This window comes from Macrobrachium nipponense, chromosome 18 (genome assembly GCF_015104395.2).
Source record: "Macrobrachium nipponense isolate FS-2020 chromosome 18, ASM1510439v2, whole genome shotgun sequence".
NCBI classification, from domain to species: domain Eukaryota; kingdom Metazoa; phylum Arthropoda; class Malacostraca; order Decapoda; family Palaemonidae; genus Macrobrachium; species Macrobrachium nipponense.
The window spans coordinates 39,469,633-39,496,569 of record NC_087211.1 but is presented as its reverse complement, the minus strand read 5'-3'; the positions used below and the strand labels follow the sequence as shown (position 1 = coordinate 39,496,569).

Below are 26,937 nucleotides of genomic sequence, written 5' to 3'. Positions count from 1 at the left end.
CTTTGCCAGAGCCAGAAGAGGGAGAGAACCAGGAGTTTCTGTCTTCTTTCTCTGAGGTTGATCTCATTCATAAGTTCAGTAATCATGGGTTTAGAACACAGACTCAGTCTTCTATGACCCCTATGAGTATAGAGGCCTTACTAGGCCCAAGGCAAGATACTAGGGCTTTGTTTGAGCTTCCCTTGTTGGGGCATGTTCAGTCAATCTTGCATCTTGTTAATGCCTTGGTTTTGGACCGAGATGGCTCTCTACTCTCCAATAGATCCTTTAAGTTCCTTCCCCCTCCTCTTGTGCAACATAAGTACTATTACATATTCCACTGTGATTCAGCTGATGTCCTGTCACAGTAATTCTGATGTGATCTGTCTTAAACCTGTACTGCTTCTACCATCTTCTAGACCAGGGGTCGGCAACCTTTTGAACAAACTGTGCCAGTTGATAATTAATACCATTTTTTTTTACTACCTTGCATGCTAGTTGTTATTTTTTTAGCGCTATATAGGAAAATTAAAATCATAATTGTACAGTATGTAATAACCATTTTAATTATAATGTATTTTCCTGAACATGCATAACATAAATTTAATATTGTTCCTACACGATATACAAACCCTCAGCCCTTTACATAATGAATTACTTTCAGTGTAGGCTGGAATTACAGCTGTTAAATTCTTGAACAAGGCAGTAACTACCGTGTGGTAGGCTGGTAGGCCCACCTGCCCGGATGTAAACACCCCACTTTGCTTTTGGACGTCTTCTGATGAAGACGTATTTTTGTGAGCTCTAGCTGACTAGCTGTTAATCATTTTCCCGGTAGGATCTTTAATTTTTTTTATTAGTTCCTACACGTTATACAAACCATTGGTCCTTTACATAAGGAATTACTTTCAGCGCAGCTGGAACTCGTTCGTAAGATTCTAATAACAAGGTAGTTAGGCAGTAACTGCTTGTCTGATAGTCGGGGGTCCCGCCCGACTGGACGTAAACATTCCACTTTGCTTTCGGCTGTGCGGACGTTCTCTCCTGCCCACCTCTGTCATGTGATCTTTCCTTGCTTTTGTTTTTTATTGTGATAAGCCCTCTCCCCTCCCATCTACATGGCGACTGTGCCCTGGAGTAGGGGGCAAGAAATGTGGAGCTTTTCGCTCTAGTATTGATGTTGACTCTCACGCCCTTTGTGCTAGGTCCCAAGGGCGTGAGTTTGATAGGATTAATAAATGTGACACTTGTATCTCTTGGTTGGAGGAGCAGTGAGAGAGATAGGAGGGAAGGAAGAAGCCGCGTAAGTCTTCCAAAGCGTCGTCAAATGGATCCCCTTTAACTCCCTTGGTGACCGATACATCATCATCTTTCCTTCCTCCATGTAAGCTTCCCCGTCTCGCTCTTTCTCCTTCGGGGGACATCTCTCCTTCCGCTTCTTCTCTTGATGTGTCGAGTGCAGAAGATGGGGGGAAACATGCTGAATTGGAGTTGTACTCGGGAACTTCTGTTCATTCAGGAGGGGATCCTTCCCCTTCTGGGTGAACAGGAACTCCCCCCCACTAACCCAACTTTTGCTCCCTCAGGTGCATCTGACTCCATGGGTGGGGATCTGCGGCAGGTATAGCAAACCTTGAATTTGCCTGGCACTCCATCTCTTCAGGGACTGCTGAGCCATCTTGCGGCAGTCCCAGTGACTCACGGGATCGAGTCAAGGACGACTATGACAATCTCGACACCTGGGTATGCGGTACCTCCCCACCTGCTGCGGTTGCACTGGTGCCGCATACTTCGAGGGTATTTTCCACCTCCTCCTCCAGGGTATGCTGTTCTCGCTCCCCCTCCTGATTTTGATTGCCCGAAGAGTTCGCCCCTGGACTTTCCTCCTGTGACTGTTCCCGTACCTGTTGCCCTGTTCCTGCCCGTGGGAGTGCTGCTGTGGTGTCAGTTCCCCCGTCCCAGACTGTGCTGGAGCCTGCTGCTTTGGCAGCCGCTGCAGCCCTGTCCTGGATGGGGGACCTTTCGGCTGTTCTGAGGAAGCTGGTGAAGAAGTCCAAGAAGAAGCAGAAGGTGTCGTTGTCGTCTTCTTCGTCTTCATCTTTGTCGTCGTTATCTGCCGCTTCCTCCACTTCTCCTTCTGAGGCTGCATGGCCAAAGAAGAAGGAGGTGGTCTAACCCCCCCCCCCCCCCCCCCCCCCCCCCCCAAGAAGTCTCATTCAGGGACTTCTAAGGGCCTGTCTCATTGTCCTGGTGAGACAGGTGGGCCTTCCGCTGGTTCTCCTGTTCCTTCGGGAATGGGAACCACCTTGCCGCCCCCAGGGGCAAGCAGAGCGGGGACCGCAGAGGTACCAGCTACTGACGGTACTTCTGCACCTGGCTCTCGAGGCTCTGCCTCTAGACCGGGAACCGTCTCAGGTACTCTTGAGTGAGTTTCCCCGAGTGTACGCTCACCTACCAGTGAGCGTGCAGCTAGAGTCTGTGGTGCTAAGTACACTCACCGTTCATGACTCTGGCATGGGGCGGAAGGAAGGTGGGATTCACCCAGGAGATTCTCGCCTTGCTGGTGATCGTTTGCGTAACAATCATCCAGTCCCCAGGGTTGACGTGACGGTCCCACGGGATCATGCACAAGGTGAGCCCGGTAGGAGGTCCCTCACTCAGTCTCCAGGAACAGCTTCGGCTGCTTCTGGGACTGTGACGCGTCGAGTTGATGGTTCTCACTCCCATTGTGTTGGTGAACACTACCCGTCGCCCAACTGTCGATCACACTAGCGTGATCGGACAGTCCAGGCAGCTGGTAGCGGTTCCCCTGACACGAGAGATCAACGCTACCATCCTCGGACCAGCACTTCTTCACAGGGAGAGCACTCGTCTAGACCTGCAGATCGGTCATCATTGCAGGTTAGTAATCGCCTACAGCCCTCTCCGTTCACTAGTTCTGCTGGTAGACCAAGCGGGAGCATCAGATCTGCCTCAGCTGTCCCTTTAACTTCCTCGGGATACACCGGAAGGAGCAAGGTGACTAGGGGGTACCGTAAGGAGTGGGCTCCTCATGGTCCGTCCATGAGAGCATATGTGCACAGTTCGGTCTTAAAACCCGAGAGGTTATATGCTCAAGTGGGTAGAGGAGATCACAGGGGGTCTGATGAGGTTCTTCTGGTGGAGGAAGAGTATCTCAGGAGGGACTCAGCCTGGATGGATCTGACAGTACATCGCCTCAGAACGCTGTCACTCCGGAGATACGGAGGTCATTTGCGGAGGTCATCATGCTGATTCGTCAGCACAATGACCTCGAGGAAGGATCAATGGTTGGCCCCTCTGACCGCCCCTCCCAGTTAGAGTTGTTCTGGGGACCTAAGAAGGAACCTAGAGCTTCTTCTGTAGGGCTTCCATGGTCCTCCTTGTCTTGACGGTGTGCTGGACTGGGTGAACGCTCTTGTCTCAGGACAAGAGGCTTCGCTTAGGTCCAGCAGGTCGTACAAGCTGCTTCCCCCTCCTCTGCCTCATCAACGGCATTTCTACATGCACTCGGAAAACCCTTTGCCAACCAAACAGGTTGATCCAGAGTTAGTTCGTCTAACTCCTGGCTTGCCTCCACAACACCTGCTGTCTGAAAACCCTCTGGTTCACGCAGCAAGAGGTAGCGGCCTTGGAGTCTACTGCTATGGCAGCCTTCCAGGGCGTCTCCTGGCTGGATCTGTGGTCCCTCACAGTATCCAATTTCGCAGCTTCTTCAGGACCGGTAGCTCCTGGAGAAGACTCGGCTTTCGGGAGACTTTGTCATTCTGGGATTAGGGCTATTTCCTACCTGGCCCACCAAACTGCCAACCTGTGGGCCAACCTTGTGCTTAGGTGGAGGGATGCTGTCCTGAATCGAGTATCCAGGTTGGCTGGCCTGGAGTTGGCATTGGGACTGAGAAATGGACTGTTGCTGGGTTCCTCCTCACTTCCCTAGAGAGATGGTGGATGCTGCAGTGGAAAAACAGAGAGCTGAGGACAGTGACCGTTTAGTACACCAGGCAGTTGCAAAGACATCTGGGCCATCTTGTTCAACTGCGGCTAGGCCTTGGAGCCAAGCTAGCTCTTCCTCTGCCCCCAAGACTGTATACTGTTAAAGGGGGCGCAAGGAAGACCCAGCCTTCCTCCTTCGCTTTGAGAGGCGAGCAATGGCCCTCCTTCTCTCGCAGGAAGGTAGGTAAGCGAAAGTGGAAGAAGGGGGGATCGCTAGGGACAGTGTTCCCCCTCAGCTGCTGCCGAAGGTGGGGGAGTTGCCTGGAGAGCCATTGGGCAACAATTGGACTTCCCTTCGAGTCGATGCCACCCCTCACTTCTCATCTGGTCCATCTCCAGACGTACGTTCCTGGTTTGGTCAGGGACATTGCACTCAAGGAAGAAGTGCAGACTATGCTGAGCAAGGGAGCAGTGGAAATCATTCAAGAACCGACACCGGGTTTCTACAGCTGGCTTTTCCTGGTGGAGAAGTCTATGGGGGCCTGGAGACCGGTGATAGATCTCTATCCCTTGAACCGATTCATTTGCCAGGCTCGGTTCACGATAAAACGGCATGTTCCGTGCTTGATCCCATCAGGGAGAATGAGTTCATGCTTTTGGTGGACCTGAAGGATGCGTATTTCTAGATACCCATCAATCGGTCCTCCAGGAAGTACAGTGGTCCCCCCATATTCGCGGGGGATGCGTACCAGACCCCCCCGCGAATAGTTAGAATCTGCGAATGTTTGGAACCCCCCCTCTAAAAATGCTCATAAACTCCTATCCTGAACATGCAAACACCAAAGTATCCCTAAAAAGACCATCCTTCATCAAATATACATAAAATGTCCTATATGTTCATATTAATCTTTGAAATATTATTAACTACTGTTTTAAAGTAAATCTTACATTTTATCGTTATACATAAATACATACTATGTACTACCCCATGACTTAGTTTACGTATGTGAAAATAATTCAGTCCCCATAAGTATTCAGTCATGCACGTTTTCTTTCATACTGTTACTATTTGAGACATCCATTTTCTTTTTACAAAGGAAACAATTGTATGTGAAATCACAAATACCAAATGTCTACGTAAAGTATTATCCTACATCAAATAAACCATTGAATTGGTATTATTAATATCATTTTAAAGTCATCTTAAACATTTTACCATTAGAAATATATAAACAACAGCCAATAGCAGAGAGAGAGAGAGAGAGAGAATAACTCCTTACGTTTCAATACATTGAAATGAACGTCTGTAGGCAACTTTTTTCCCCTCCCATAAATACATATATTTCTCCAGAGAAGAGAGAAAGAGAGGACTGTGCAATTATGTTTGTCTGTCTATCAATTCTTTTTGCTGAGAGCGAGAGAGATAAGAAGAAATAGAACACCAAATGTATGACAAGTATCTTGTGGTGAGAGAGAGAGAGAGAGAGAGAGAGAGAGATTACATAAACCATTAAATTCGTTGACCATTGTATGGCATTGTTACTTTCCCAGCTCCGAGCGTCACTGGAGTTATGAGGTAGGGAAAATTGATACAAGAAAAAGACGAAGGAAGAATTTTCATTTGAAATTAGTTATCGTATTATTACTACTTCTATATTATTATTATTATTTGAAAATAAAATAAACACGTGTATTTACCATAAAAATTCTCTCATCTCAGTAAGAAAGAGGAGTTATTCCTTACAAGTGAAATGGAAAGGTTAATAATTTCATCTCTTTTAAAAATACTACCATTATGAATTTTGTAATTACAGTTTTATATTATTATTATTATTATTATTATTATTATATTATTATTATTATTAAATAACTGAAATTATCAATAAACATTTTACATACTAGCACCATAAAAATTCTTTCATCTCGGTAAAAGAGAGAGAGAGTGAGTGTTTATCTCTCTTTTCTCTCAAAAAATACTTAACACTTCAGTAACACTCAGCGAAAGAGAAGGAGGGAGTTACCACTATACATTATTATTCTTGTGTGGCGAAAGAAAGAGAGAGAGAGAGAGAGAGAGAGAGAGAGAGAGAGAGAGAGAGAGAGTTACCTTAATTAAAGTGACATGGATAGATTAGTATTGTATTTCTTTAAAATACTATCACATAATATGAATTTTGTAATTACAGTTATTATCATTATTATTATTATTTGAAAGTATTAAAAACATATAGTACAAGTACTATAAAAAATCTCGAGTCTCAGTAAATGAGAGAGAGAGAGAGAGAGAGAGAGAGAGAGAGAGAGAGAGAGAGAGAGAGAGAGAGAGAGAGAGAGAGAGAGAGAGAGAGGAAATTTCATGAGCACTTGATGGCAACACAACAGCTCTTGCCCCTCCTGTCACAGAACTTGATACGTATGACAGTTTTAGTACCTGGAGTTAGAGAAAGAAGACTGGGATTTCCTTCATTCTTCCATAATTTTTTAAATTTATAAGCTAAAATCTTACTAATTCACTATGGTATTTTCTTTAATGAATTGATATTATTGCTGTATAAATTAATATTAATATTTGAAAATAGTAAATCATTTATTTATCATACAACATACATCTTTGTAGTAGAGAGAGAGAGAGAGAGAGAGAGAGAGAGAGAGAGAGAGAGAGAGAGAGAGAATTATTATTTTTATTATGTGATATCATTTAAACTTATTAAACTTACTAATACAGTATTAATCAAAATTAATATTTGAAAATTAGTAAATCATTTTTGTATCATGAAAATGTATTTAGTCATGAAAATAAACATCAAAATACACTAATTAGTGATTATTTTCGTCGGAAAATTCCGCGAATGGGCGAGTCCGTCCGCGAATAATTTCTAGATAGGTTCCAAAGAAAAATCCGCGAATGTGTGAGTCCGCGAATCCGGAGAACGCGAATACGGGGGGACCACTGTACCTATGCTTTATCCTCGGTAGGACGGTGTTTCAATTCAGGGCACTTTGCTTTGGACCCTCGGCCGCCTTGGGTGTTCACGCGAGTGTTCACACTGGTGTCAGCTTGGGCTCACTTGATCGGAATATGTCTTTTGAGGTATCTCGACAATTAGTTAATCCTGGTGAGCTCTCACTTGCAGTTGTTACAGGACAGACATCGCCTCCTCGACTTTTGTCACAATCTGGAGATCGTGATAAATTTCGAGAAGTCGGCTCTCTTCCCAAGCAGAAGATAAAGTACCTGGACATGCTGATCGACACAGTAGCGGCACGAGTTTTCCGTGTAGACTCGAGGATCAGTAGGTTCAGGCAGGCAGCTCAACGGTTTCTGTCACAACGAACAACCAGCTCAGCTTTGGTAAGTCGTGATCGGTCACCTGTCGTCCCTAGAGAAGTTAGTCCCTCATGGGCATCTTCACCTACGGTGTCTGCAATGGAGACCAAAGGAGTGTTGGTCACAGGCTCGAGATCCGCAATCCTTCCTCGTTCCTCTCACAGAGGAAGTGAGGAAGGATTCAGTTTGGTGGCTGGACGACAGGAACATCTTAACCCTTAAATGCTTAGCCGGTATTTCCGAAAGTGTCTCCCATATGCCGGCGGCATTCGGGAGTGAGCGCCGAAATGGAAAAAAAGTTTGTTTTCAAAAAATCACAGTACGCTTAGTTTTTAAGATTAAGAGTTCATTTTTTACTCCTTTTTTTGTCATTGCTTGAAGTTTAGTATGCAACCATCAGAAATGAAAAAAATATCATTATCACATAAATACGTATTGGAATATATGACAGCGCAAAAGAAATCTCATATATAATTGTATAAAAATCGCGCGTGAGCAAAACCGGTTTTAAAGCTAATGAGTAATTTTGTTTTTTTCGTTGTATTGTACACTAAATGTGATGATTTTTGTATATAACAAATTGTAAAATGATTAAAGCACCACAGAGAAAATATTATCACAATATGATGCATGAATTCATAATGCGCAGACATAAAAAAAAGTAGTTTTCAAAAATTCACCATAAATCAAAATATTGGTGCTAAAGACTTCCCATTTGTTGCAAAATGAAGGTAATTGATTGAATATTACTAGACTGTAAGTGTTGTAGCTTACAATGGCAGATTTCAACCATTTCGGTAGAGTTAAAGTTGACAAAGGTAGAATTTTTTCCTATTTATCGTTATTTATATGAAAATATTTCAAACTGATAAAAGCTACAACCATGGGTTATTTATTGTTGTATTCTACATGAAATTGCGCACATTCACATATAAAATTTATGTAACAGCTAATATATGCAAACATTACAACAATCTGATGAAAGAATTTCTGATTTTTTACGGCAGAGTTAACCCACCCCTACCGCGCGACTAGGAAAAAAAAAAAAAAAAAAGGTTTTTTTATCAAAAAACCATAAATCGGAAAAAATTTTGTGCTAAAAAGGCCTTCCAATTTGTTACCAAAATGAAATAAAAAAATTGATTGATACATATATGAAAGAGATTTTCCTTGAAAACCGAATTGCGTTTTTCCCGACCACTTCGGTCGAGTCATAAAGTTGACCAGGTTGAAATTTTGGCACCTTACGTTTATTTATTGAAAATTATTTCAAAACATAAAAGCTACAAAACCTGGGTTGTTTATTGTTTGTATTCCAATGAAATTGCGCCACAATTACGAACAGTCTGATGAAAGAAAAATTTCTGATCGGCAGAGTTACGGAAGCGGACATAAGGAGTTTTTTCAAAATTATTTCCCCTATAAAACATTGTGCTATAACTTCCAATTTTCTTGCATAAAGGTCAAAGGATTTGAATAATTTCTAATGTTTAAAAAGTTTTAGCTTAACAAATTTGTAAAACGATCAAAGCACAGGAAAAAAAAGAAAATATTATTCACCAATATATCTGAAATTCATAACGCCGGAATTAAAAAAAAGTTTTTTTTTTTCAAAAATTCACCATAAATCGAAATATTGTGCTAGAGACTTCCCATTTGTTTCAAAATGAAGGTAATTGATTGAATATTACTAGACTGTAAGTGTTGTGGCTTACAATTGTAGTTTTCTACCCTTTTGGTCGAGTTGAAGTTGACCAAAGGTCGAATTTTTTTGTATTTATACGTTATTTATATGAAAATTGTTCAAAACTGATGAAAGCTACAACCATGGGTTATTTTTTGTTGTATTCTACATGAAATTGCACACATTTTCATGTATAAAACTTTATGTAACAGCTTTTATAAAACGGTGCAAACATTACGACAATCTGACGAAAGAATTTCTGATTTTTTAGGCAGAGTTATTGCGCGGACGTAAGGAAAAAGTTTTTTTTCAAAAATTCACCATAATCAAAATATTGTGCTAGAGACTTCCAATTTGTTGCAAAATGAAGGTAAATGATTGAATATTATGTAAGAGATTTAGCTTACAATTGCATTTTTTTACCATTTCGGTCGAGTCAAAGTTGACCAAAGGTTGAAATTTTGGCACATCACTATTTATATGAAAATATTTCAAAACTGATAAAAGCTACAATCATGGTTTTTATTTTTTTGTATTCTATATGAAATTGTGCACATTTTCATATATAAAACTTTATGTAATGGGTAATATAAAATGGTGCAAAAATTACGACAAAGTGACGAAATAATTTCTGAGATGTGTTGCTGATGCTTTTTAGTGTAGAAGAAATTCGCACATGCGCGCCTGGGTAATGCTTGTAAACAAAACAACAGGTTGATCCGTGAACTCCCAGCATCCCTCAAGGCACGTGATTAAAAATTTTTTGCCAAGTAGGCCTATAACTATTTTTTCGCGAATATTTAAAAAAAACTTTTTAGCGTCAACATATTTTACGTCAATTAAGCACCTGACAGACAATTTTCATCGACATAAAATACGTCCAATAGGCGTTTAAGAGTTAATAGGAGTGCAGTTGCACACTCCCCCTCCAGAGATGCTTCTGTTCTTGGACACATCAAACACCTGGAGGAGTTGCTGGTTTCAGGGGTGTGGGTCGACACGATGAGCACCTTCACATCAACATCCTGGAACTCAAGGCAGTGTTTCTGGCATTCTAAGAATTTCGGGAACGTGTGATCAGACACTCCATGGTTTTGATGAGCAACAACACCAAAATAGTGGCATATGTCAACAAGCTGGGGCCTAGTGTCTCTCCTGTTGCATCAGTTGACCGTGCAGGTGCATGAGTGGGCAGTCCACTTGGTAGAGCTGTCAGCCCAGGTGCATTCCAGGCAAGAGGAATGTAGTGGCAGACAAGCTCAGCTGCCAGAATCAGGTGACTGGGGCAGAATGATCTCTACACCCAGACATGACAGAAAAGCTTTTCGACCTGTGGGCCGCCCAGTTGTGGATCTGTTTGCCACCCGGCACAAGAGGAAACTTCCAGTTTTCTTCTCCGTCATGCCGTACCCTTACCCATGGGCAGCTGCCGAGGGTGCATTCCAAGATCTTTGGGACAACCTCGAAGTATATGCCTTTCCCCCTTTCTGTCTGATTCGCAAGGTGATCAGCAGGGCGCTGGTCACCAGCAACCTTTGGATGATTCTGGTGGCTCCCAAGTGGCCTCAGGGTGTTTGGTATCCGGACTGGCTGGCTCTTCTCTCGGAGGCACCGCAAGAGATTTCTTCATGGCACAACCTGCTGTGCCAACTGCACATGGAACGGTACTACCTGGCAGTACATTCCGTCTTCACGGCTGGTGGTTATCCACCATCTCTTGCGAGCGATAGGCTTTTCTCGCCGAGCAGCAACAGAGATGACAGGATACCTCAGACAGTCCTCTGCAGCGGTATACCAGGGAAAGTGGTCCACTTTGTCTGGTTGTCGTAGTATGGGGTCTCTCTCCGCTCAGAGCCACTCTTCAGCAGGTCGCAGATTTCCTAGTCTTTCTTTGCCGAGAGAAGCTCCTCTCCGTTTCGGCAGTTAAGGGCTATAGGGCTGCATTGCCCCTAGTCCTGAAGTTGCGGGGCGTGGACATTTCCTCTTCCATGGAAATATCCCTCCTTATGAGGAGCTTCAAGAGGTCTTGCCCACCCAGGGAACTCAGGCCCCCTGAGTGGGACGTGACTCTCGTCCTAAGGAGTTTGACTCGTGGACCCTACAAGCCTATCCGAGAGTCGTCAGACAGGGATCCGACCCTCAAGACCGTCTTTCTGTTGGCCCTGGCATCGGCGAAGAGAGTAGGGAAACTTCATGGTCTCTCTTATGATGTTAAACACTCGAGGGGAAGGGGATCGGTTACGCTCAATTTCGTCCTGGATTTCGTAGCAAAGACTCAGAATCCCTCGGTCCCTGACAATAGATTCGAGTCCTTTATGATCCCCTCCTTAAAGGACTTTACTGGAAATGATGCGCAAGAGATGCTACTTTGTCCTGTTTGAGTGCTACGGCGCTATCTGAAGAGAACTTGTCATCTCAGGCCTGAGTGTCAACACCTCTTCATTAGCATCGGGGTGACCAAGAAAAAAAGTGTCCCAAAACACTACTTCTTTCTGGCTTCGTGAGTTAATCAGGAAAGCATACTCCTCTGGAAGGGGTCTCAACACTGGTACCTTTTGTCCGAGAGCCCACAAAGTTAGAGGTATTGGTCCTACCCTTGCGTTCCTTGTTGGTGTCGCAGGTGCTGAAGGCAGGGGTGTGGTTCAACCAGACCACCTTCACCTCCTTATACCTTCGGGATATTGCCCACAGGTGCTTGAACACTTTTTCCTTGGGACCCGTGGTGGCTTCTCAACAAGTTGTGTAGCTTACCCAGCTCCTCTAACGGGACAAGGTTGTATCTCGTACTTTGGTAACCATGTGAATGAAGGGTGAATGAGAGTGTGACTGGCTTCTCTTCCTCCTTCCTTCTCCTCTCTTCCTTCAGGCAGAGTGTGTTGGTCGTCACATGCTGGAGAGGGAGGCAGATACAGGTAAGCTATGTGACTGAGCTCCATTCTTTCCCTTTCATTAGGGATAGAAGCATGTATCCATTCCTTTCCTAACAAGGGGGGAAGTGGCCAAAAGTAAGAGACAAACCCAATACATACTAGTATATATTTATCTTATTGCTTCCGACTATACGTTCTTGTTCGGTATTCATAAGAGGTTATGTATGCCTCCCTTTTATAAATTGGTCCAGAGGTCTGCCCATTGGTCTTGCAGTAATCTCACTCCGTTCATTTGGACAGAGGCAAGGCTCCCCCCACTTGCTCTTATGACCAGGAGGGAACCTTGATTGGGCGAACACCTGTCTGTTCACAAGACTCAAATTCCTCCCACCAATCAGTGAGTCTTCCTTATGTAAAGGACCGATGGTTTGTATAACGTGTAGGAATAAATCAAAATTTTTAAAGATAAATTTTATTTTTCCTAACTATACAAACCTGAGGTCCTTTACATATAGGCCCATCTCATGCCACCCCTCAATCTGTTCCTGGGCCTAAATCAAAGTGGAATGTTTACGTCCAGTCAGGCGGGACTCCCGACTATCAGACAAGCAGCTACTGCCTAACTACCTTGTTATTAGAATCCTATGACCAAGTTCCAGCTGGCGCTGAAAGTAATTCCTTGTAAAGGACCTCAGGTTTTTATAGTTGTGAAAAATACAATTTATTTTCAAAAATTGTGATTTTTTTATTAAGTAATCCCAAGAAAAATGAGATACCGGTACACAAATGAAAATAAGATTACGAAATGACCAGAGTTTGTTTCACAGTATAATCAACAAAACATTCAACTCAAAAAAGCACAACTCCCTTTGCAAGTTCCACCTCATACTGGACTTGGACCATCTGAACTAAGTTAAAATTATAATTTTATTAAAAATGATTTTGTTCATGAGACTTACCTGTCAGATATACTATATATAGCTGTATTCTCCTAAGTTCGACAGAATTTCAAAACTTACGACACACTTAGTGGGAGGCCAGGTGGTTAGTATCCATTCCCGCCGCTGGGAGGTGGGTATCAGGAACCATTCCCATTTTCTATTTAGATTTTCTCTGTCGCCGGTACTGTCAACACCTGTTTTCAGTACCTCCGCCTTTGGATTTTGTAAACTTCGTTGTCACATAAGTATCCTGATTGTCTTTTGGTTTTTTACTTTGGATTTGTGGCTAGGCACACGCTATTGTGGACTGTTTTGATTTTGGCTTTGATTTTTCCTTGAACTAAGATGTCTGGTTCTAGTTCTGCTAGTGTCAGAGTATGTTGTATGGAAGAGTGTAAGGTGAGGCTACCGAAGGCTTCGGTAGATCCCCACACTGTATGCATCCGTATGCTGCTAAGCATGACGCTCAGAATGCTGCGAGGCAGGACGCTCCTCAAGCTGCTAAGCTTGACGCTTCTCAAGCTGCTACTTTTCGTCAAGCGGATCGTCAAGACGCTCGTCAAGACGCCTGTCGGGACGCTCGTCGGACTGCTCGTCAAGACGCCCAGCTGGATGCTTTCCAGGACACTCGTACGGACGCTCGCCGACGCCTGGATGCTCATCAGGACGCTTATCAGGACGCTCGCCGACAACAGGACGCTCGTTAAGACGCTCATCAAGACGTTTCCTTCGCAGTTCTTCCAGACACTTCGGAGGCTGTTGTGAAAGACGTCCAGCCTTGTGCGGAGAGTTCTTCTTCGCAGCGTAGGTCCCTCTTGAGAGTTGGGCCTAAAGGTCTTAGACCTCTCCCATCTGTGGATTCGTCTGTTGCTCCTGTGGAAGAGGGAAAAGTAAGCAGTTCGACGGAGGCAGTAGATGAAGAGCAGCCTTCGACATCGTCTTCATCAGACTACCAGGTCTTGGCCCGCCTTCTTCGTGCTTTGTTTGGAGACAAGTTCCAACCCTCGGCCCCATCGCTCTTCCTCCTTCACAGTTTTCCTCTTCTTCCAAAATCCAGTAAATCGCCGGGATTTGTGAAAATGAAGACTTCCCTTTCTACGAAGAGAGCCTTCAAGAAGGTCCATGACTGGATGGATTCGAGGAAGGCCCAAGGCAAGACTTCTTTTGCCCTGCCTCCGTCGAGACTCAATGGCAAAGCAGGGATGTGGTATGAGACAGGAGAGGACGTTGGGTTGAGAGTTCCTTCCTCTGCTCAAGGCGACTTTGCCAGCTTAGTTGACGCTCCGAGGAGGTCTCTCCTTTCATCAGCGAAGGTGTCGTGGACGCCTTCTGAATTGGACCACCATCTAAAGGGACTGTTTTGGACGATGGAAGTTTTTACCTTTTTGGAGTGGTGTTTGGGAGTCCTGGATGTACAGTCACGGAGTCCAGACTCGATTAGTCTGGGGGAGCTGTCCAGCGTTCTGGCGTGTATGGACAAGGCCGTCAGGGATAGTTCGGAGGAGCTGGCTTCGCACTTTTGTACAGGGCTCTTGAAAAAGAGAGCTTTGTACTGCAACTTTACTGCAAAGTCTGTTTCTCCCTCTCAGAGGGCAGAGTTGCTGTTCGCCCCTCTTTCGAGCCATCTTTTCCCTCAGTCTATGATCAAAGACCTAGCTGTCAGCCTGCAGGAGAAGGCTACTCAAGACCTTCTGGCCCAGTCTTCCAGATGTCCGGCAGTCCCTTCGACTTCTACGCTGGGGCAAGCTTCCAAGAAGCAGAAGCCCTTTCGAGGGGGAGCTTCCTCGAGGTCGTCTCCTCGAGGAAGAGGTCTTCCCAGAGGCAGAGCCCCTGCCAAGATCAGGGGTAAAAAGTGAGACGTCAGTCCTTCAGACACCAGTCAGAGCCAGGCTTTGTTCATTTGCAAGAGCCTGGAGAGAGAGAGAGACGGACAGCTGGTCCCTCAATATCATCGAGCGAGGATACAAGATCCCTTTCCTCAAACCGCCTCCGCTGTGCACGACACCCAGGGATCTGTCACCCTCTTACCATCGGGAGAAGCAGCAGATTCTGTACGATCTGCTCGAGCAAATGCTCGAAAAGAGGGGTGTGGAACAGGTCCTAGATCTGGAATCCCCAGGCTTCTACAACAGGTTGTTCCTGGTGCTTAAACAGTTGGGAGGATGGCGACCAATACTAGATGTCAGCAGATTGAACCTTTTTGTGGAAAAGCAAAAGTTCAAGATGGAAACGGCTCAGTCAGTTCTAGGAGCCTTAAGACCAGGCGAGTGGATGGTGTCCTTAGACCTTCAGGATGCTTATTTTCACGTTCCTATCCATCCTCAGTCGATGAAGTACCTGCGGTTTGTCCTGAAGGGGAAAGTTTTTCAATACAGGGCTCTTTGCTTCGGGTTAAGCACGGCCCCGATGATCTTCACGATTTTAATGAAGAATGTGGCGAGATGGCTTCATTTTTCGAACATAAGAATCTCTCTGTATTTAGACGACTGGCTTATTCGAGCCTCTTCGAAGGCAAGGTGTTTGAAGGACCTTCACACGACGTTGGATTTGGCAAAGTCCCTGGGACTTCTGGTAAACTTCGAAAAGTCCCATCTGATCCTGACGCAGTCCATTGTGTATTTGGGGATTCAGATGGTTTCAGTGGCTTTTCGAGCTTTTCCGTCCCAGGAACGTCAGCAGCAAGGCTTAGACAAAGTTTCAGCCTTCCTGGGGAAGGAAACATGCTCGTTGAGGGAATGGATGAGTCTGCTGGGGACCGTTTCCTCGCTGGAGAAGTTTGTTTCCCCGGGGAGACTGCACCTCAGACCTCTCCAGTTTTTCCTGGCGGAGAACTGGGAAGACAAGGAGGATCTAGACGCGATCTTGAGGATCTTGGAGAAAGTAAAGGATCACCTAAGGTGGTGGCTCGACCCTGTAAAGGTGTCAGAGGGGTTTTCTCTCAAGCTTCAGAGCCCCCCGACCTAGTGTTGTTTTTCCGACGCATCCACCTCGGGATGGGGAGCAACACTGGGGGGGAGGAAGTGTCAGGCACCTGGAGAGGGGAACAGGTGTCCTGGCACATAAATCTCAAAGAGTTGGCGGCCATTCATTTGGCTCTCCAGTTTCTCGAAAGACCAAGTCTCAAACCGAGTAGTCCACGATCAACTCGGACAATACCCACAGCTCTGGCTTACCTCAGGAAACAGGGAGGAACACACTCTCGGTCCCTGTTCGGTCTAGCAAGAGAGATCCTGTTGTGGGCACAAGCACGAGACGTAACGATCCTTACGAGGTTCGTGGCAGCTGTCGAGAACGTCCGTGCAGATCTTCTCAGTCGGCAAGATCAACTGCTGCCGACCGAATGGACTCTTTGCCAGGAGGTATGCCAGGAGCTGTGGAGGTTATGGGGACATCCTCTAGTAGACCTATTCGCTACATCGAGGAGGAAGAGACTTCCGCTATATTGCTCCCCTGTTCTCGATCCAGGAGCAGTAGCGATAGATGCCCTTCTCTGGGATTGGACAGGGATGGACCTTTATGCCTTTCCCTTTCCCCCGTTCAAGATCTTGGGAGAAGTCATAAGGAAGCTTGCAGCATCGGAAGGGACGAGAATGACGTTGATCGCCCCGCTTTGGCCTGCGAAAGAATGGTTCACAGAGCTCATGACCTTCTTAGTAGACTTCCCAAGGACACTACCCTTGAGGATAGATCTACTCAGACAGCCCCACTTCAAGAGGTACCACAAAAACCTCCCCGCTCTGAGTCTGACTGCGTTCAGACTATCGAAAAGTTGGCAAGAGCAAGAGGTTTTTCAAGACCAGTGGCAAGAGCTATTGCCAATGCAAGGAGAGCTTCCTTTCTTGCAGTGTACCAATCGAAGTGGGCTGCTTTCAGGAGTTGGTGTAGAAAGAAGGGCATTTCCTCTACCACGACCTCTGTGAATCAAATAGCAGACTTCCTCCTTTATCTAAGGAATGATTTAAAGCTGGCAGTCCCCCCCCCCCCCCCGCCCGACAATAAAAGGCTACAGGAGTGTGTTGTCGGCAGTCTTTAGACACAGAGGCCTGGACTTAGCTAACAACAAGGACCTTCATGATCTCTTAAGATCCTTTGAGACCACGAAGGTGGCTCAGCCTAAGCTGCCTTCCTGGAACTTGGACGTGGTCTTGAAGTTCCTGATGTCCAGTCCGTTCGAACCTCTCCATGCTGCATCTTTGAGGGACGTTACCAGAAAGGCTGTTTTCCTAACTGCTCTAGCGACGGCGAAGAGAGTTAGCGAAATTCAAGCCATCAGCAAGCATGTTGGCTTTAAAGGGCATAATGCCGTTTGTTCATTGAGCCCGACGTTTCTAGCCAAAAATGAAAACGTGTCCAACCCTTGGCCCAAGAGCTTTGAGATCAAGGGGATGGCTGAAATTATTGGACGAGAGCCAGAGAGTCCTGTGCCCTGTCAGGGCTCTCAAATTTTATTTGCGGAAGACGAAGGAATGTTGAGGTCCTTCAAGCAATTTGTGGTGTTCGGTAAGAAGGCCAGACTTGCCGATGTCTAAGGATGCTCTGGCATTCTTCTTGAGAGACACCATCAAGGAGGCTCATTCATCTTGTAAGGACAGTGATCTGAAACTGTTTAAAGTGAATGCTCACGAAGTGAGAGCTATCGCAACCTCGGTAGCTTTCCAAAAGAAAATGGCACTCAGTGACATCCTGGGTGCCACCTTTTGGCGGAGCAACTCGGTGTTCGCTTCACACTACCTGCGGGACATGAAGACGACATACGAGAACTGCTGTTCGCTAGGGCCATACGTTTCCGCAGACACAATTTTGGGGGCAGGAAGTAGCACTCATCCTATCCTCTAGAAAATGGTTAGGAGGAGTTTTTAATTTTATTGTGTTTATGGTTGTTGGGTCGGCCGCCAGAGGCGGACTTCCTAGTCTTTAGCTTAAGATAGGCTACCTTAACTTTTGCTAGGTTTGGTCAGGTGGTGGTTTATTGCTTCGTTGCCCTCATAGTATGGTCAATATGGTCTAGTCGCATTGTGGTCATGCCCCCGTTGACAGATCATCTGGAACTCACCAGCTATATAGGTCACTACCTTGCTGGAGACTCTAGTAAAGCAGAAGCAGACTTGGGTGACAGTAATCACGAAGTCAGCTATGCTAACAGGTAAGGAACCAAGATGTCAATAAATCCTATTCTGTCTCTTCCCACCTCCAAAGGTGGGATTCAGCTATATATATATCTGACAGGTAAATCTCATGAACAAAATGTTATTGTTATGATACAATAAAGTTTGTTCATACTTACCTGGCAGATATATATAATCAAAGTGCCCACCCACCTCCCCTCAGGAGACAGTGGCACTAGAAAATCTGAATAGAAAATGGGAATGGTTCCTGATACCCGCCTCCCAGCGGCGGGAATGGATACTAACCACCTGGCCTCCCACTATGTGGGTCGTAAGTTTTGAAATTCTGTCGGACTTCGGAGAATACAGCTATATATATATCTGCCAGGTAAGTATGAACAAACTTTATTGTATCATAACAATAACATATTCAATATAATTATCCTATAAATGAAAAGTGGTACAGAAAATTAATATGCCAGCCTAGAAGGATTTTAAATTCCTATACTAATGACAAAAGTATCGGCCAACATAATTACTTGGTAAGTACGTATATATAAAACTTTATTTTTTTATAAAAATGTCATTTTTATTTGCCAGACTTAAGAAAATGTAACAGACTTTTGCCATATTTATTGTGCAGTTATCACAGGTTTTTTTCAGCCGACTTTTGTTGGATGCTGGAGAACGGGGAAATATGGAGTACATATCACAGTTAATACAAGTATTGAAGCAAAACAATGTATCTCTGGAGAAAATAATAATTTCTCACTGGCACCATGATCATATTGGTGGTTTAGAAGACATTCTGAAATACTCACAAGAAGGTAAGGACGTGTTTGATCTAAGTTAGTTCTCATTTCATGCTCTTGGATATTAGTACAATAGTTTAATCCCCACAGCTCGGGTATCGTAGATATACGATCAAGATTTGACGCTATTCAGTTTGAACTAGTTTTGCGGGAAAAATATCCTTAGTTCCATATATGGCTATTGGCAACACTTCAGATCACCTTGTAAGAGTGTGAGTGAGCTGTGAGCCCTTATTCTTGCTCGAGGTAGTTAAGGGGAATGTCGTCACAAATTCCCATCCTAGGTTGCGTCACAAATGTTGTACAATATATATGCTAGGAATCTGTTCCCTGTTTTATTTCTTATCTTTCATGATATTGTGTGAGCTGTAATTTCAATTTGACAAAATAGATAAAAAAAATATATTAGAAAGAACACTTATAACTTTGTAAAATTAGCGCATTTTTTACGACTGCCATAGGGAAAAGAGGCCTGCAAGGGTTGGGAAATATTCACTTACAACTTCCTGTGGAAGGTACATACATTTTTTTTTAGAATTTTTGTTTTTATACCATGTGAATATACATATCTTCCTCTTTCCATTGTTAAGTTTTTTTTTAGTTTTTCTGTTAAATTGGCCACCCTTAAATTTAGCCCAGTCATGGGCGTATGCATTAGCATATACATATTAGCCCAGACTGTGAGGGTTAAATCAAGTGTAGCCTACTTGAACGAGACTATGGTGTCATATATATATATTTATATATAGACCATCAAGGAGCTTGCTGTTAAGATTGGGTCATAAATGAAAGGTGAAAATTAAAACTTAATAGAAATAGGTGCATTAATGAAGAGGAATCTTTTCATCATGGTCATAGATATTTGAAAAATAGGGTGTCTTTCATGTGTATTTATTACTGAGATATGCAAAAAGAGGTTGCCTTTTGCATGAATGTATTGCTGATGTATTCATATGAATTATAGACTACTATGAGATTCAGGGCATCTGTAACACGGTTTTTTCGCAATAACTTTTTATCTATGCATTTCATAAATATAACCCTTATTCAGAATAAACATTATATCTACACATAAATTTTGACTATATTTTGCATTACGTAGGTTGAATAAATTTGGTACTTAAATGTAAAAGTGACTTTTTTTGAAGACGGGCCAACTTACTCAGAGAAAAGGTTTCGAACGCACTCGTTACGTAACTTATGACAGCATTTCTTCCCTCTTTCTATTTATTACTGAGATATGCAAAAAGAGATTGCCTTTCGCATGAATGTATTGCTGATGTATTCATATGAATTATAGACTACTATAAGATTCAGGGCATCTGTAACACGGTTTTTTTGCAATAACTTTTTATCTATGCATTTCATAAATATAACCCTTATTCAGAATAAACATTATATCTACACATAAATTTTGACTATATTTTGCATTACGCAGGTTGAATAAATTTGGTACTTATAATGTAAAAGTGACTTTTTTTGAAGACGAGCCATGGAACTTATGACAGCATTTCTTCCCTCTTTCTCCATGGATGATTAGCTATACGTAACGAAGGCTATACCTCTGGCAACAATGACATAAAAATTTAAATGCAAGCAAAGCAGTACACCTTTATGAACTCTGAAACCTCTCCACTGATAATTGTCATAATGAACAAACCAAAAAAATATGTTAATAAATACAAAAACACTTTGATTATCAGTCTAACTCCCAAAATAAGTTTCCTAAGAAATTACAGTCTACTTTATAGGTCACAATCAGATTGACAAGGTGTAGAGAATAGTTGGAAATTTTCAAAAACATAGTAGACAAGCTTGATTTGATAACTGCTATATCCAATGACAAGCAATTTTTATTTATTGGCTATCTACCTATTTACTGAAAAAAGAAAAAAATAGACGGTACCGTATTTTGGCTTAAAACCTTCACCAATAATTATCATCAGAATGATGGCTTCATGAGGCTCCACCCAGTTTGGCCTCGTTATAATTCAGGATAACACTGACGGCTATCATGGGCATTGTTGGATTAGAAAATTTAACTTCTGGCTATAAAAACTCATTTCTCGAGTAGTTGTAAGAAGTGCTAAATGATCCTCAAGGATTCCAGCAGTTGCCCTAAACGTAGTATTACTACGCTAGCACAGATACCCCACCCACATCTATGTATTGTTCTGCCATTCATAAAGTCTTTGTCATGTTTTTTTGCTGTGCAATAAGCCAGCCTCCTCAGAAATTAAGTTTAGCATTAGATGATAGGTTATTTCATTAAGTCATAAGACAAATGCAGTTTTGCAACCACGGGGACAATTCCAAATCCTGTTAGCCATTCTTGACTGCTATGGGTTTCAGAGCCGATGGAACAAGGTGGGCGGGGCAACATTTCGACAAATGGCGTTTACCTTGCCTACGTAATGAATGTTTTTCGACTCTTGGCTCGTAATCATTGGCCATGGCGTCGGCTAGATTATTTTTACTCAATAAAAATTAAAACTATTGGGTTTAGGTTATTGATAATGCTGACAAAATTTGTGTGTGGTTGTAAAATATACATATGTCAACTTTCAGTTACATCCGATGCTTTGATAAGGAGCAAAGTCCAAAAAACCGTGTTACAGAGGCCCTGAATCTCATAGTAGTATATCTTTACAAGCCTTTACCAGTCTTTGTGTATATACATGTTCTTTCAGTAAGAGATACCACATTCTCAGTGCTCTATAAATATTTGCTTGGTATCTTATCAAGAGTGAATATACAGTCAACTTCAAAAGCTTTCTGACCTACTAGTCATTACTTGCACTATGTATAGGTAGACATTAGTTTCACCATATATTATGTAGATTTCTAGTGCCGGCTGACGTTTAAAAATGTGGTAGGTCACTGCTTTTCGCTAACATTAGTGTAAGTATTTACTTCATCATTGTACAAGTAAGGGTTGATCTATCCAGATTCTTTGTGAATAAGCAAATTTCAATAAGCAACCTACCAAGTAATTACATAGCAATAGTTTCTAGTAGTACGGCAACTAAAATTTGAAATTTGTGGTAGTGATTCTTTTGTTTTGGTGTAGGTAACAAGCCCAACCACTTTTGGGAAAGAGGAACAACTTGGCAAAGAGCTTTAATTTGTTTTTGTTGGCTTATAATGAATCTTGTGATCTTTTGGGTATTTTTGGAATTCATTCACTTTGCTAGTTGATGGCTTGAGACAGTTGGCTTACAATTGATGAAGTAGTACATACATATATGTATTTGCTATTTTGGTAGCCTTTGACAGTTTAGTTAGTGATAGGTTTTCTTAGAAGACTGAATTTTTCACAATTTTGACTTCTTGTGTTATTGAGACTTGTTTTTTCAATATTAAGACATTTTGGTAGTCGACTTGTTCTTTAACCATGTCCGACACAAGTACTCGTTATTGTAGCAAAGGCTGCAATATGACATTGACTCCAAAACATTGGAAAGTCTTAGATTTTCATCTATCCAAATTAGAAAGGGACCGGAAGAGAAAGGCAACTGTTAGGAGTGATAATAAGACTGCAGTTAGTCAGGAATCTGGCAAGTCTTCTAGTAGTATTGATGTTTCTATTGTATTTGTTCCTTTAATGTGCCCTATTCCCAGTTCTCCAGCTGTACCACCTGATCCTTTCCCTGGCTCCCATGCTTCTGACCCCAATGCCATTGCTAATCTCGAGTCAAGATTCAGTTAGAAGTTTGGGTTGATTGTAGATTCTATGGCCCAATTATGGGCTTTGGTTCGTGCCCTTGTGGACCAAATGAGTTAAGTGAATGCTAATAGTGCAAGTACGGTGTTGGTGGAGGAGCTTGCTGCCTGTCATGCCAGTTCTTCCAGGCAAAGGTCCGTGGTAAACTTCCCTAAATCTTGGAGAAGTCATACTGGAGGCCCAAGGAGGTCAGTGGTGTCTGCCTGCCCACAGGTAGTCGGTCCCTCGGTCACACCAAAAGTCAGGTCCCAGGGAGTGACAGGCAACCAGTGGAAAGGTGTCTTTTTGGAGGTGCACCATCTTTCGTCTAGTTCAGAGGCATCTAACCTTGAGCAGAGGCACCAGTGGCATTTCAGTGATGAGTCAAGGCCATTGGAAAGGCCTGCAGTGGATGTAGCCCGCACTCATCCGGTGCCTTGCAAGAAAGTCATGGACTCTGGGCCTTCCTGCAGTTTTTAGGACAGCCCAGAGCTTTTCTCAACAGTACAGTGGTACCTCAGGATACGAAATTAATCTGTTCCGAGGCGGCCTTTGTAACCTGAGTTTTGTTCATGAAACCTACCTGTCAGATATATATATATAGCTGTATTCTCCGAAGTCCGACAGAATTTCAAAACTCCCGGCACACGCAGTGGTCGGCCAGGTGGTTAGTACCCATTCCCGCCGCTGGGAGGCGGGTATCAGGAACCATTCCCATTTTCTATTCAGATTTTCTCTGTCGCCGGTACTGTAAACATCTGTTTCCAGTACCTCCATCTTAGGATTTTGAAAACTTCATTGCCGCTTGAGTATCCTGATTGTCTTTTGGTTTATTGTCTTGGATATGTGGCTTGGCATATGCTATCGTGGTTTGATTTTGATTTTGGCTTTGACTGTTCTTGAATTAAGATGTCTGGATCTAGTTCTACTAGTTTCAGGGTGTGTTGTGTGCAAGAATGTAAGGTGAGGCTACCGAAAGCTTTGGTAGATCCTCACTCGGTATGTACGAGGTGTAGGGGGCATGTTTGTTTGTTGAATGATAGATGCAACGAGTGTAAGAATTTGACTGATCTTGAGTGGAAGACGTATGATTCTTATATACGTAAACTTGAGCATGATAGAATCAGGAGGTCTTCCTCCAGGAGTGCTTCAATTAATAGAAGTCAGGGTAGTAATTTGTCTCCTGCGAACCCTCCTGTAGATTTTGTTACACCTAACCCCGTAGTATTGCCTTCGGGCAATCAGGAGGTATCTACAGAAGGAAACGTACTTTCTACGATCATGGAGTCTATTCGTGCCTTGGAGTCAAAAGTGCTCGTGCTACAATCTAATGTGTTGAAGTGCAGTGATAGTGTTGGTGCCTCTAGCGTTGTGCAGGGGGCGTCAGATCGGTCCCATAACGCCTCCAGGTCTAGACCTCTGTCGGACTCCCAGGACATAGGGAGTGGGCAAGTCGAAAGCCGAAGGAGGGTTACAGGAACTATCCACCGGTCTGACGTCCCTTCTGCAGAACCTGTTGACGCTTCCCAGGCTGCCAAGGATCGTACACGTGCATGAATCCTTAAAGAATGTTTCTCTTCCTCCGAGGCGTCCTCCCCTCACCGGGGTTGGAGTGCTCGGAGGGCCTCTCGATGAGAGCGGCAAAGGCGCAAGATGTCGCACAGGCAGCCGTCGTCTTTGCCGCCCTCTTAAGAGAGGTTTTAGAGAAGAGGACGCTTCACGTCCTCCTTCTCGACCTACGTTTCAGTCGTCTCCGGAATGCTTTGAAGACATTCCGCCACAGAAGAGGACCAGGACTCTCATGGAGGAGGACGCTTTTGAGGGCTCCGATCGCTGTAATTTGTTCCTGAGAGAAAGGAAGGAAGGTCCCCATCCGCCCATCATCTTCTCACAGGATTAGTCCTTCTCCTGGCCATGGATCTTCTCCTTCTAGAGAGATACTTATAAATATGCAACAACAGTTGGCGTCGTACTTCGCAAAGAGAGAGGCAGAACCCCGTCGTCGTTCGTCGACCTCCCCAGCTTCGTCGCCTTCTAGATCCCGCCTACTCATTCGAGAACACGCAAGCGTTCCTTTTGAGGGAGCTTCTAGGAGTATCGATGAACGTGACAAAGGCGCAAGATGTCGCAGGCGGCCATCGTCTTTGTCAGCAGGTTGGGAACGTCCAGAAGTCTCCGACTGAAGACGATCACCGAACATCGGAATTTGCCACTCGGCACGCTTCAAGAGCAGCGCGAGACTCGCCAAGACGCTTCTCAAGTTGAACGGGTGGACACTTTTGTGTCTTACACGTCACGTCAGGAAGCTTTTCAACATCGAGATATTCGACAAGACCCTCGTAAAGATGTCTTTGGGGATGCACGACGTTCTATGCACGCTAGACATCCTGCATATCTAGCAACTCGCAGGACACACTGAAGCGCTCGACGTCCTGCTATTCGAGACGTTCGCCAGGACACTTGGGAGGATGCTTCTGAAGACGCTCGACGTCCTGTGCATCGAGACGCTTCCAGGGAGGACCTCGCTCGAGCCTGTGCATGGACGCCTTTGAAGACTCTCGTCCTTTAAGAGACGTCCTAAACGTCAAGACGTTATTCAGAACAATGGACGCCCTACACGTCAAGACGGTCGGCAGGACTCCTGCAAGGGCGCTCTTCAAGAGGACGCTTTTCAGGACGCTCCGCAGGATGTTCCTTTACAGGAACTTAAAGTTTCGAAATTAGCGGTAAAACATACCAGAATTTCTACTTCGAACCCTCCTTCAGACAGAGGCCCCCTTTTACGAACGGGACCTCAGGGCTTGATTACATCACGATCTGTTAAGGACGCTTCTGCTATTCCTCTAGAGGAAGGAGAATCTTTGAGTGACTCTCGTCCTGCTGACGATGAAGAGCCGACAACGTCATCTTCGTCGGACTATAAGACGTTAACTCGCCTCCTGAAAGACTAGTTTACCGACAAGTTTCAGGCACCAGTTCCTTGCTCTCCGCCTTCACAGTTGGCCTCATCGAAGACGAGGAAGGCGCCTGGCTTCGTTAAGATGGCCACTTCGCTCTCTACAAAGAGAGCATTCAAAAGGATCCATGACTGGATGGAATCCAGGAAGGCGAAGGGCAAGACTTCCTTTGCTCTTCTTCCATCGAGGCTAAGCGGAAGAGCTGGAATTTGGTATGAAACGGGAGAGGAAGCGGGGTTGAAAATTCCTTCTTCTTCCCAAGGTGATTTTGCTAATCTGGTAGATGCTCCGAGGAGGTCTTACCTTTCCTCGGCTAAAGTTTCCTGGACGATGTCGGAAATTGATCACCATCTCAAAGGGATATTCAGAACGTTGGAAGTTTTTAACTTCCTGGATGTTGTTTGTGGGCCCTGGACCTACAGTCCAGAAGCCCACGGACTCGATTTCTTTAGAGGAGTTATCCAGCGTGTTAGCATGCATGGATAAGGCAGTTAGGGATGGCTCTGATGAACTGGCATCCCATTTCGCTACCGGCCTCCTGAAGAAATGAACGCTATTCTGCAGCTTTACAGCTAAGTCAGTGTCTCCTGCACAGAGAGCAGAGTTGTTGTTTGCCCCTTTTTCTTCACATCTCTTCCCACAGTCCATGGTGAAGGATCTGTCCGTTAACCTGCAGGAAAAGGCGACACAGGACCTCTTGACCCAGTCTTCTAGACGTCCTGCGGCCCAGTCTTCTACCTTAGCCACACAAGCCCCCAAGAAGAAGTTTAAGCCCTTTCGTGGAGGATCTTCCTCGAGAGCTTCTTCTCGAGGAAGGGGTTTCTCTAGAGGCAAGGCCTCCTCAAAACCCAGAGGAAAGAGGTGATGTCTCTGCCCTTCAGACACCGGTCGGAGCGAGACTCTCATTCTTTGCAGAGGCATGGAGAGTAAGAAGGACGGACAACTGGTCCCTCGAGATAATCGAGAGAGGTTACAAGATACCTTTCCTCTCAACACCTCCATTGAGCACGAAGCCCATAGACCTGTCGCCCTCATACCAGCCGACGAAGCAACAGATATTGCTCGATCTTCTTGAGCAAATGATAGAGAAGAGAGCCATAGAAGAGGTGCTAACGTTAGATTCCCCAGGCTTCTACAACACGTTGTTCCTGGTTCCGAAGCAGTCTGGGGGATGAGACCTGTCCTGGACGTCAGCAGACTGAACCTTTTTGTAAGAAAAGAAAAGCTCAAGATGGAGACGTCTCAGTCGGTACTGGGAGCTTTAAGACCAGGGGGGACTGCATGGTGTCCTTGGACCTCCTAAGACGCCTACTTCCACGTCCCGATTCATCCTCAATCAAGGGAAGTTCCTGAGGTTCGTCTTGACGGGACAGGTTTTTCCAGTTCAAAGCTCTATGCTTCGGGCTAAGTACAGCACCGATGGTCTTCACGCTTCTCATGCAAAATGTTGCGAAATGGCTTCACCTCTCAAAGATAAGGGTCTCACTTTACCTAGACGACTGGCTCATCCGTTTGTCTTCGGAGTCAAGGTGTCTGGAGGACCTTCATACGACGTTGCAGCTCACGAAGGCCCTAGGCCTACTAGTCAATTTCGAAAAGTCCCATCT

At 44.4% G+C, this 26,937-nt stretch overlaps 1 protein-coding gene across 1 annotated transcript in view; it reads left to right on the top strand.

The window, feature by feature from the left end:
* Window positions 1-26,937, top strand: part of LOC135196991 (endoribonuclease LACTB2-like) — a 209,262-nt gene that overhangs the window by 3,245 nt on the left and 179,080 nt on the right. Inside the window, exon 2 of the mRNA XM_064223873.1 lies at window positions 18,522-18,685. Coding sequence (XP_064079943.1) covers window positions 18,522-18,685 — 164 coding nt within the window. The remainder of the gene's footprint in view (window positions 1-18,521; window positions 18,686-26,937) is intronic.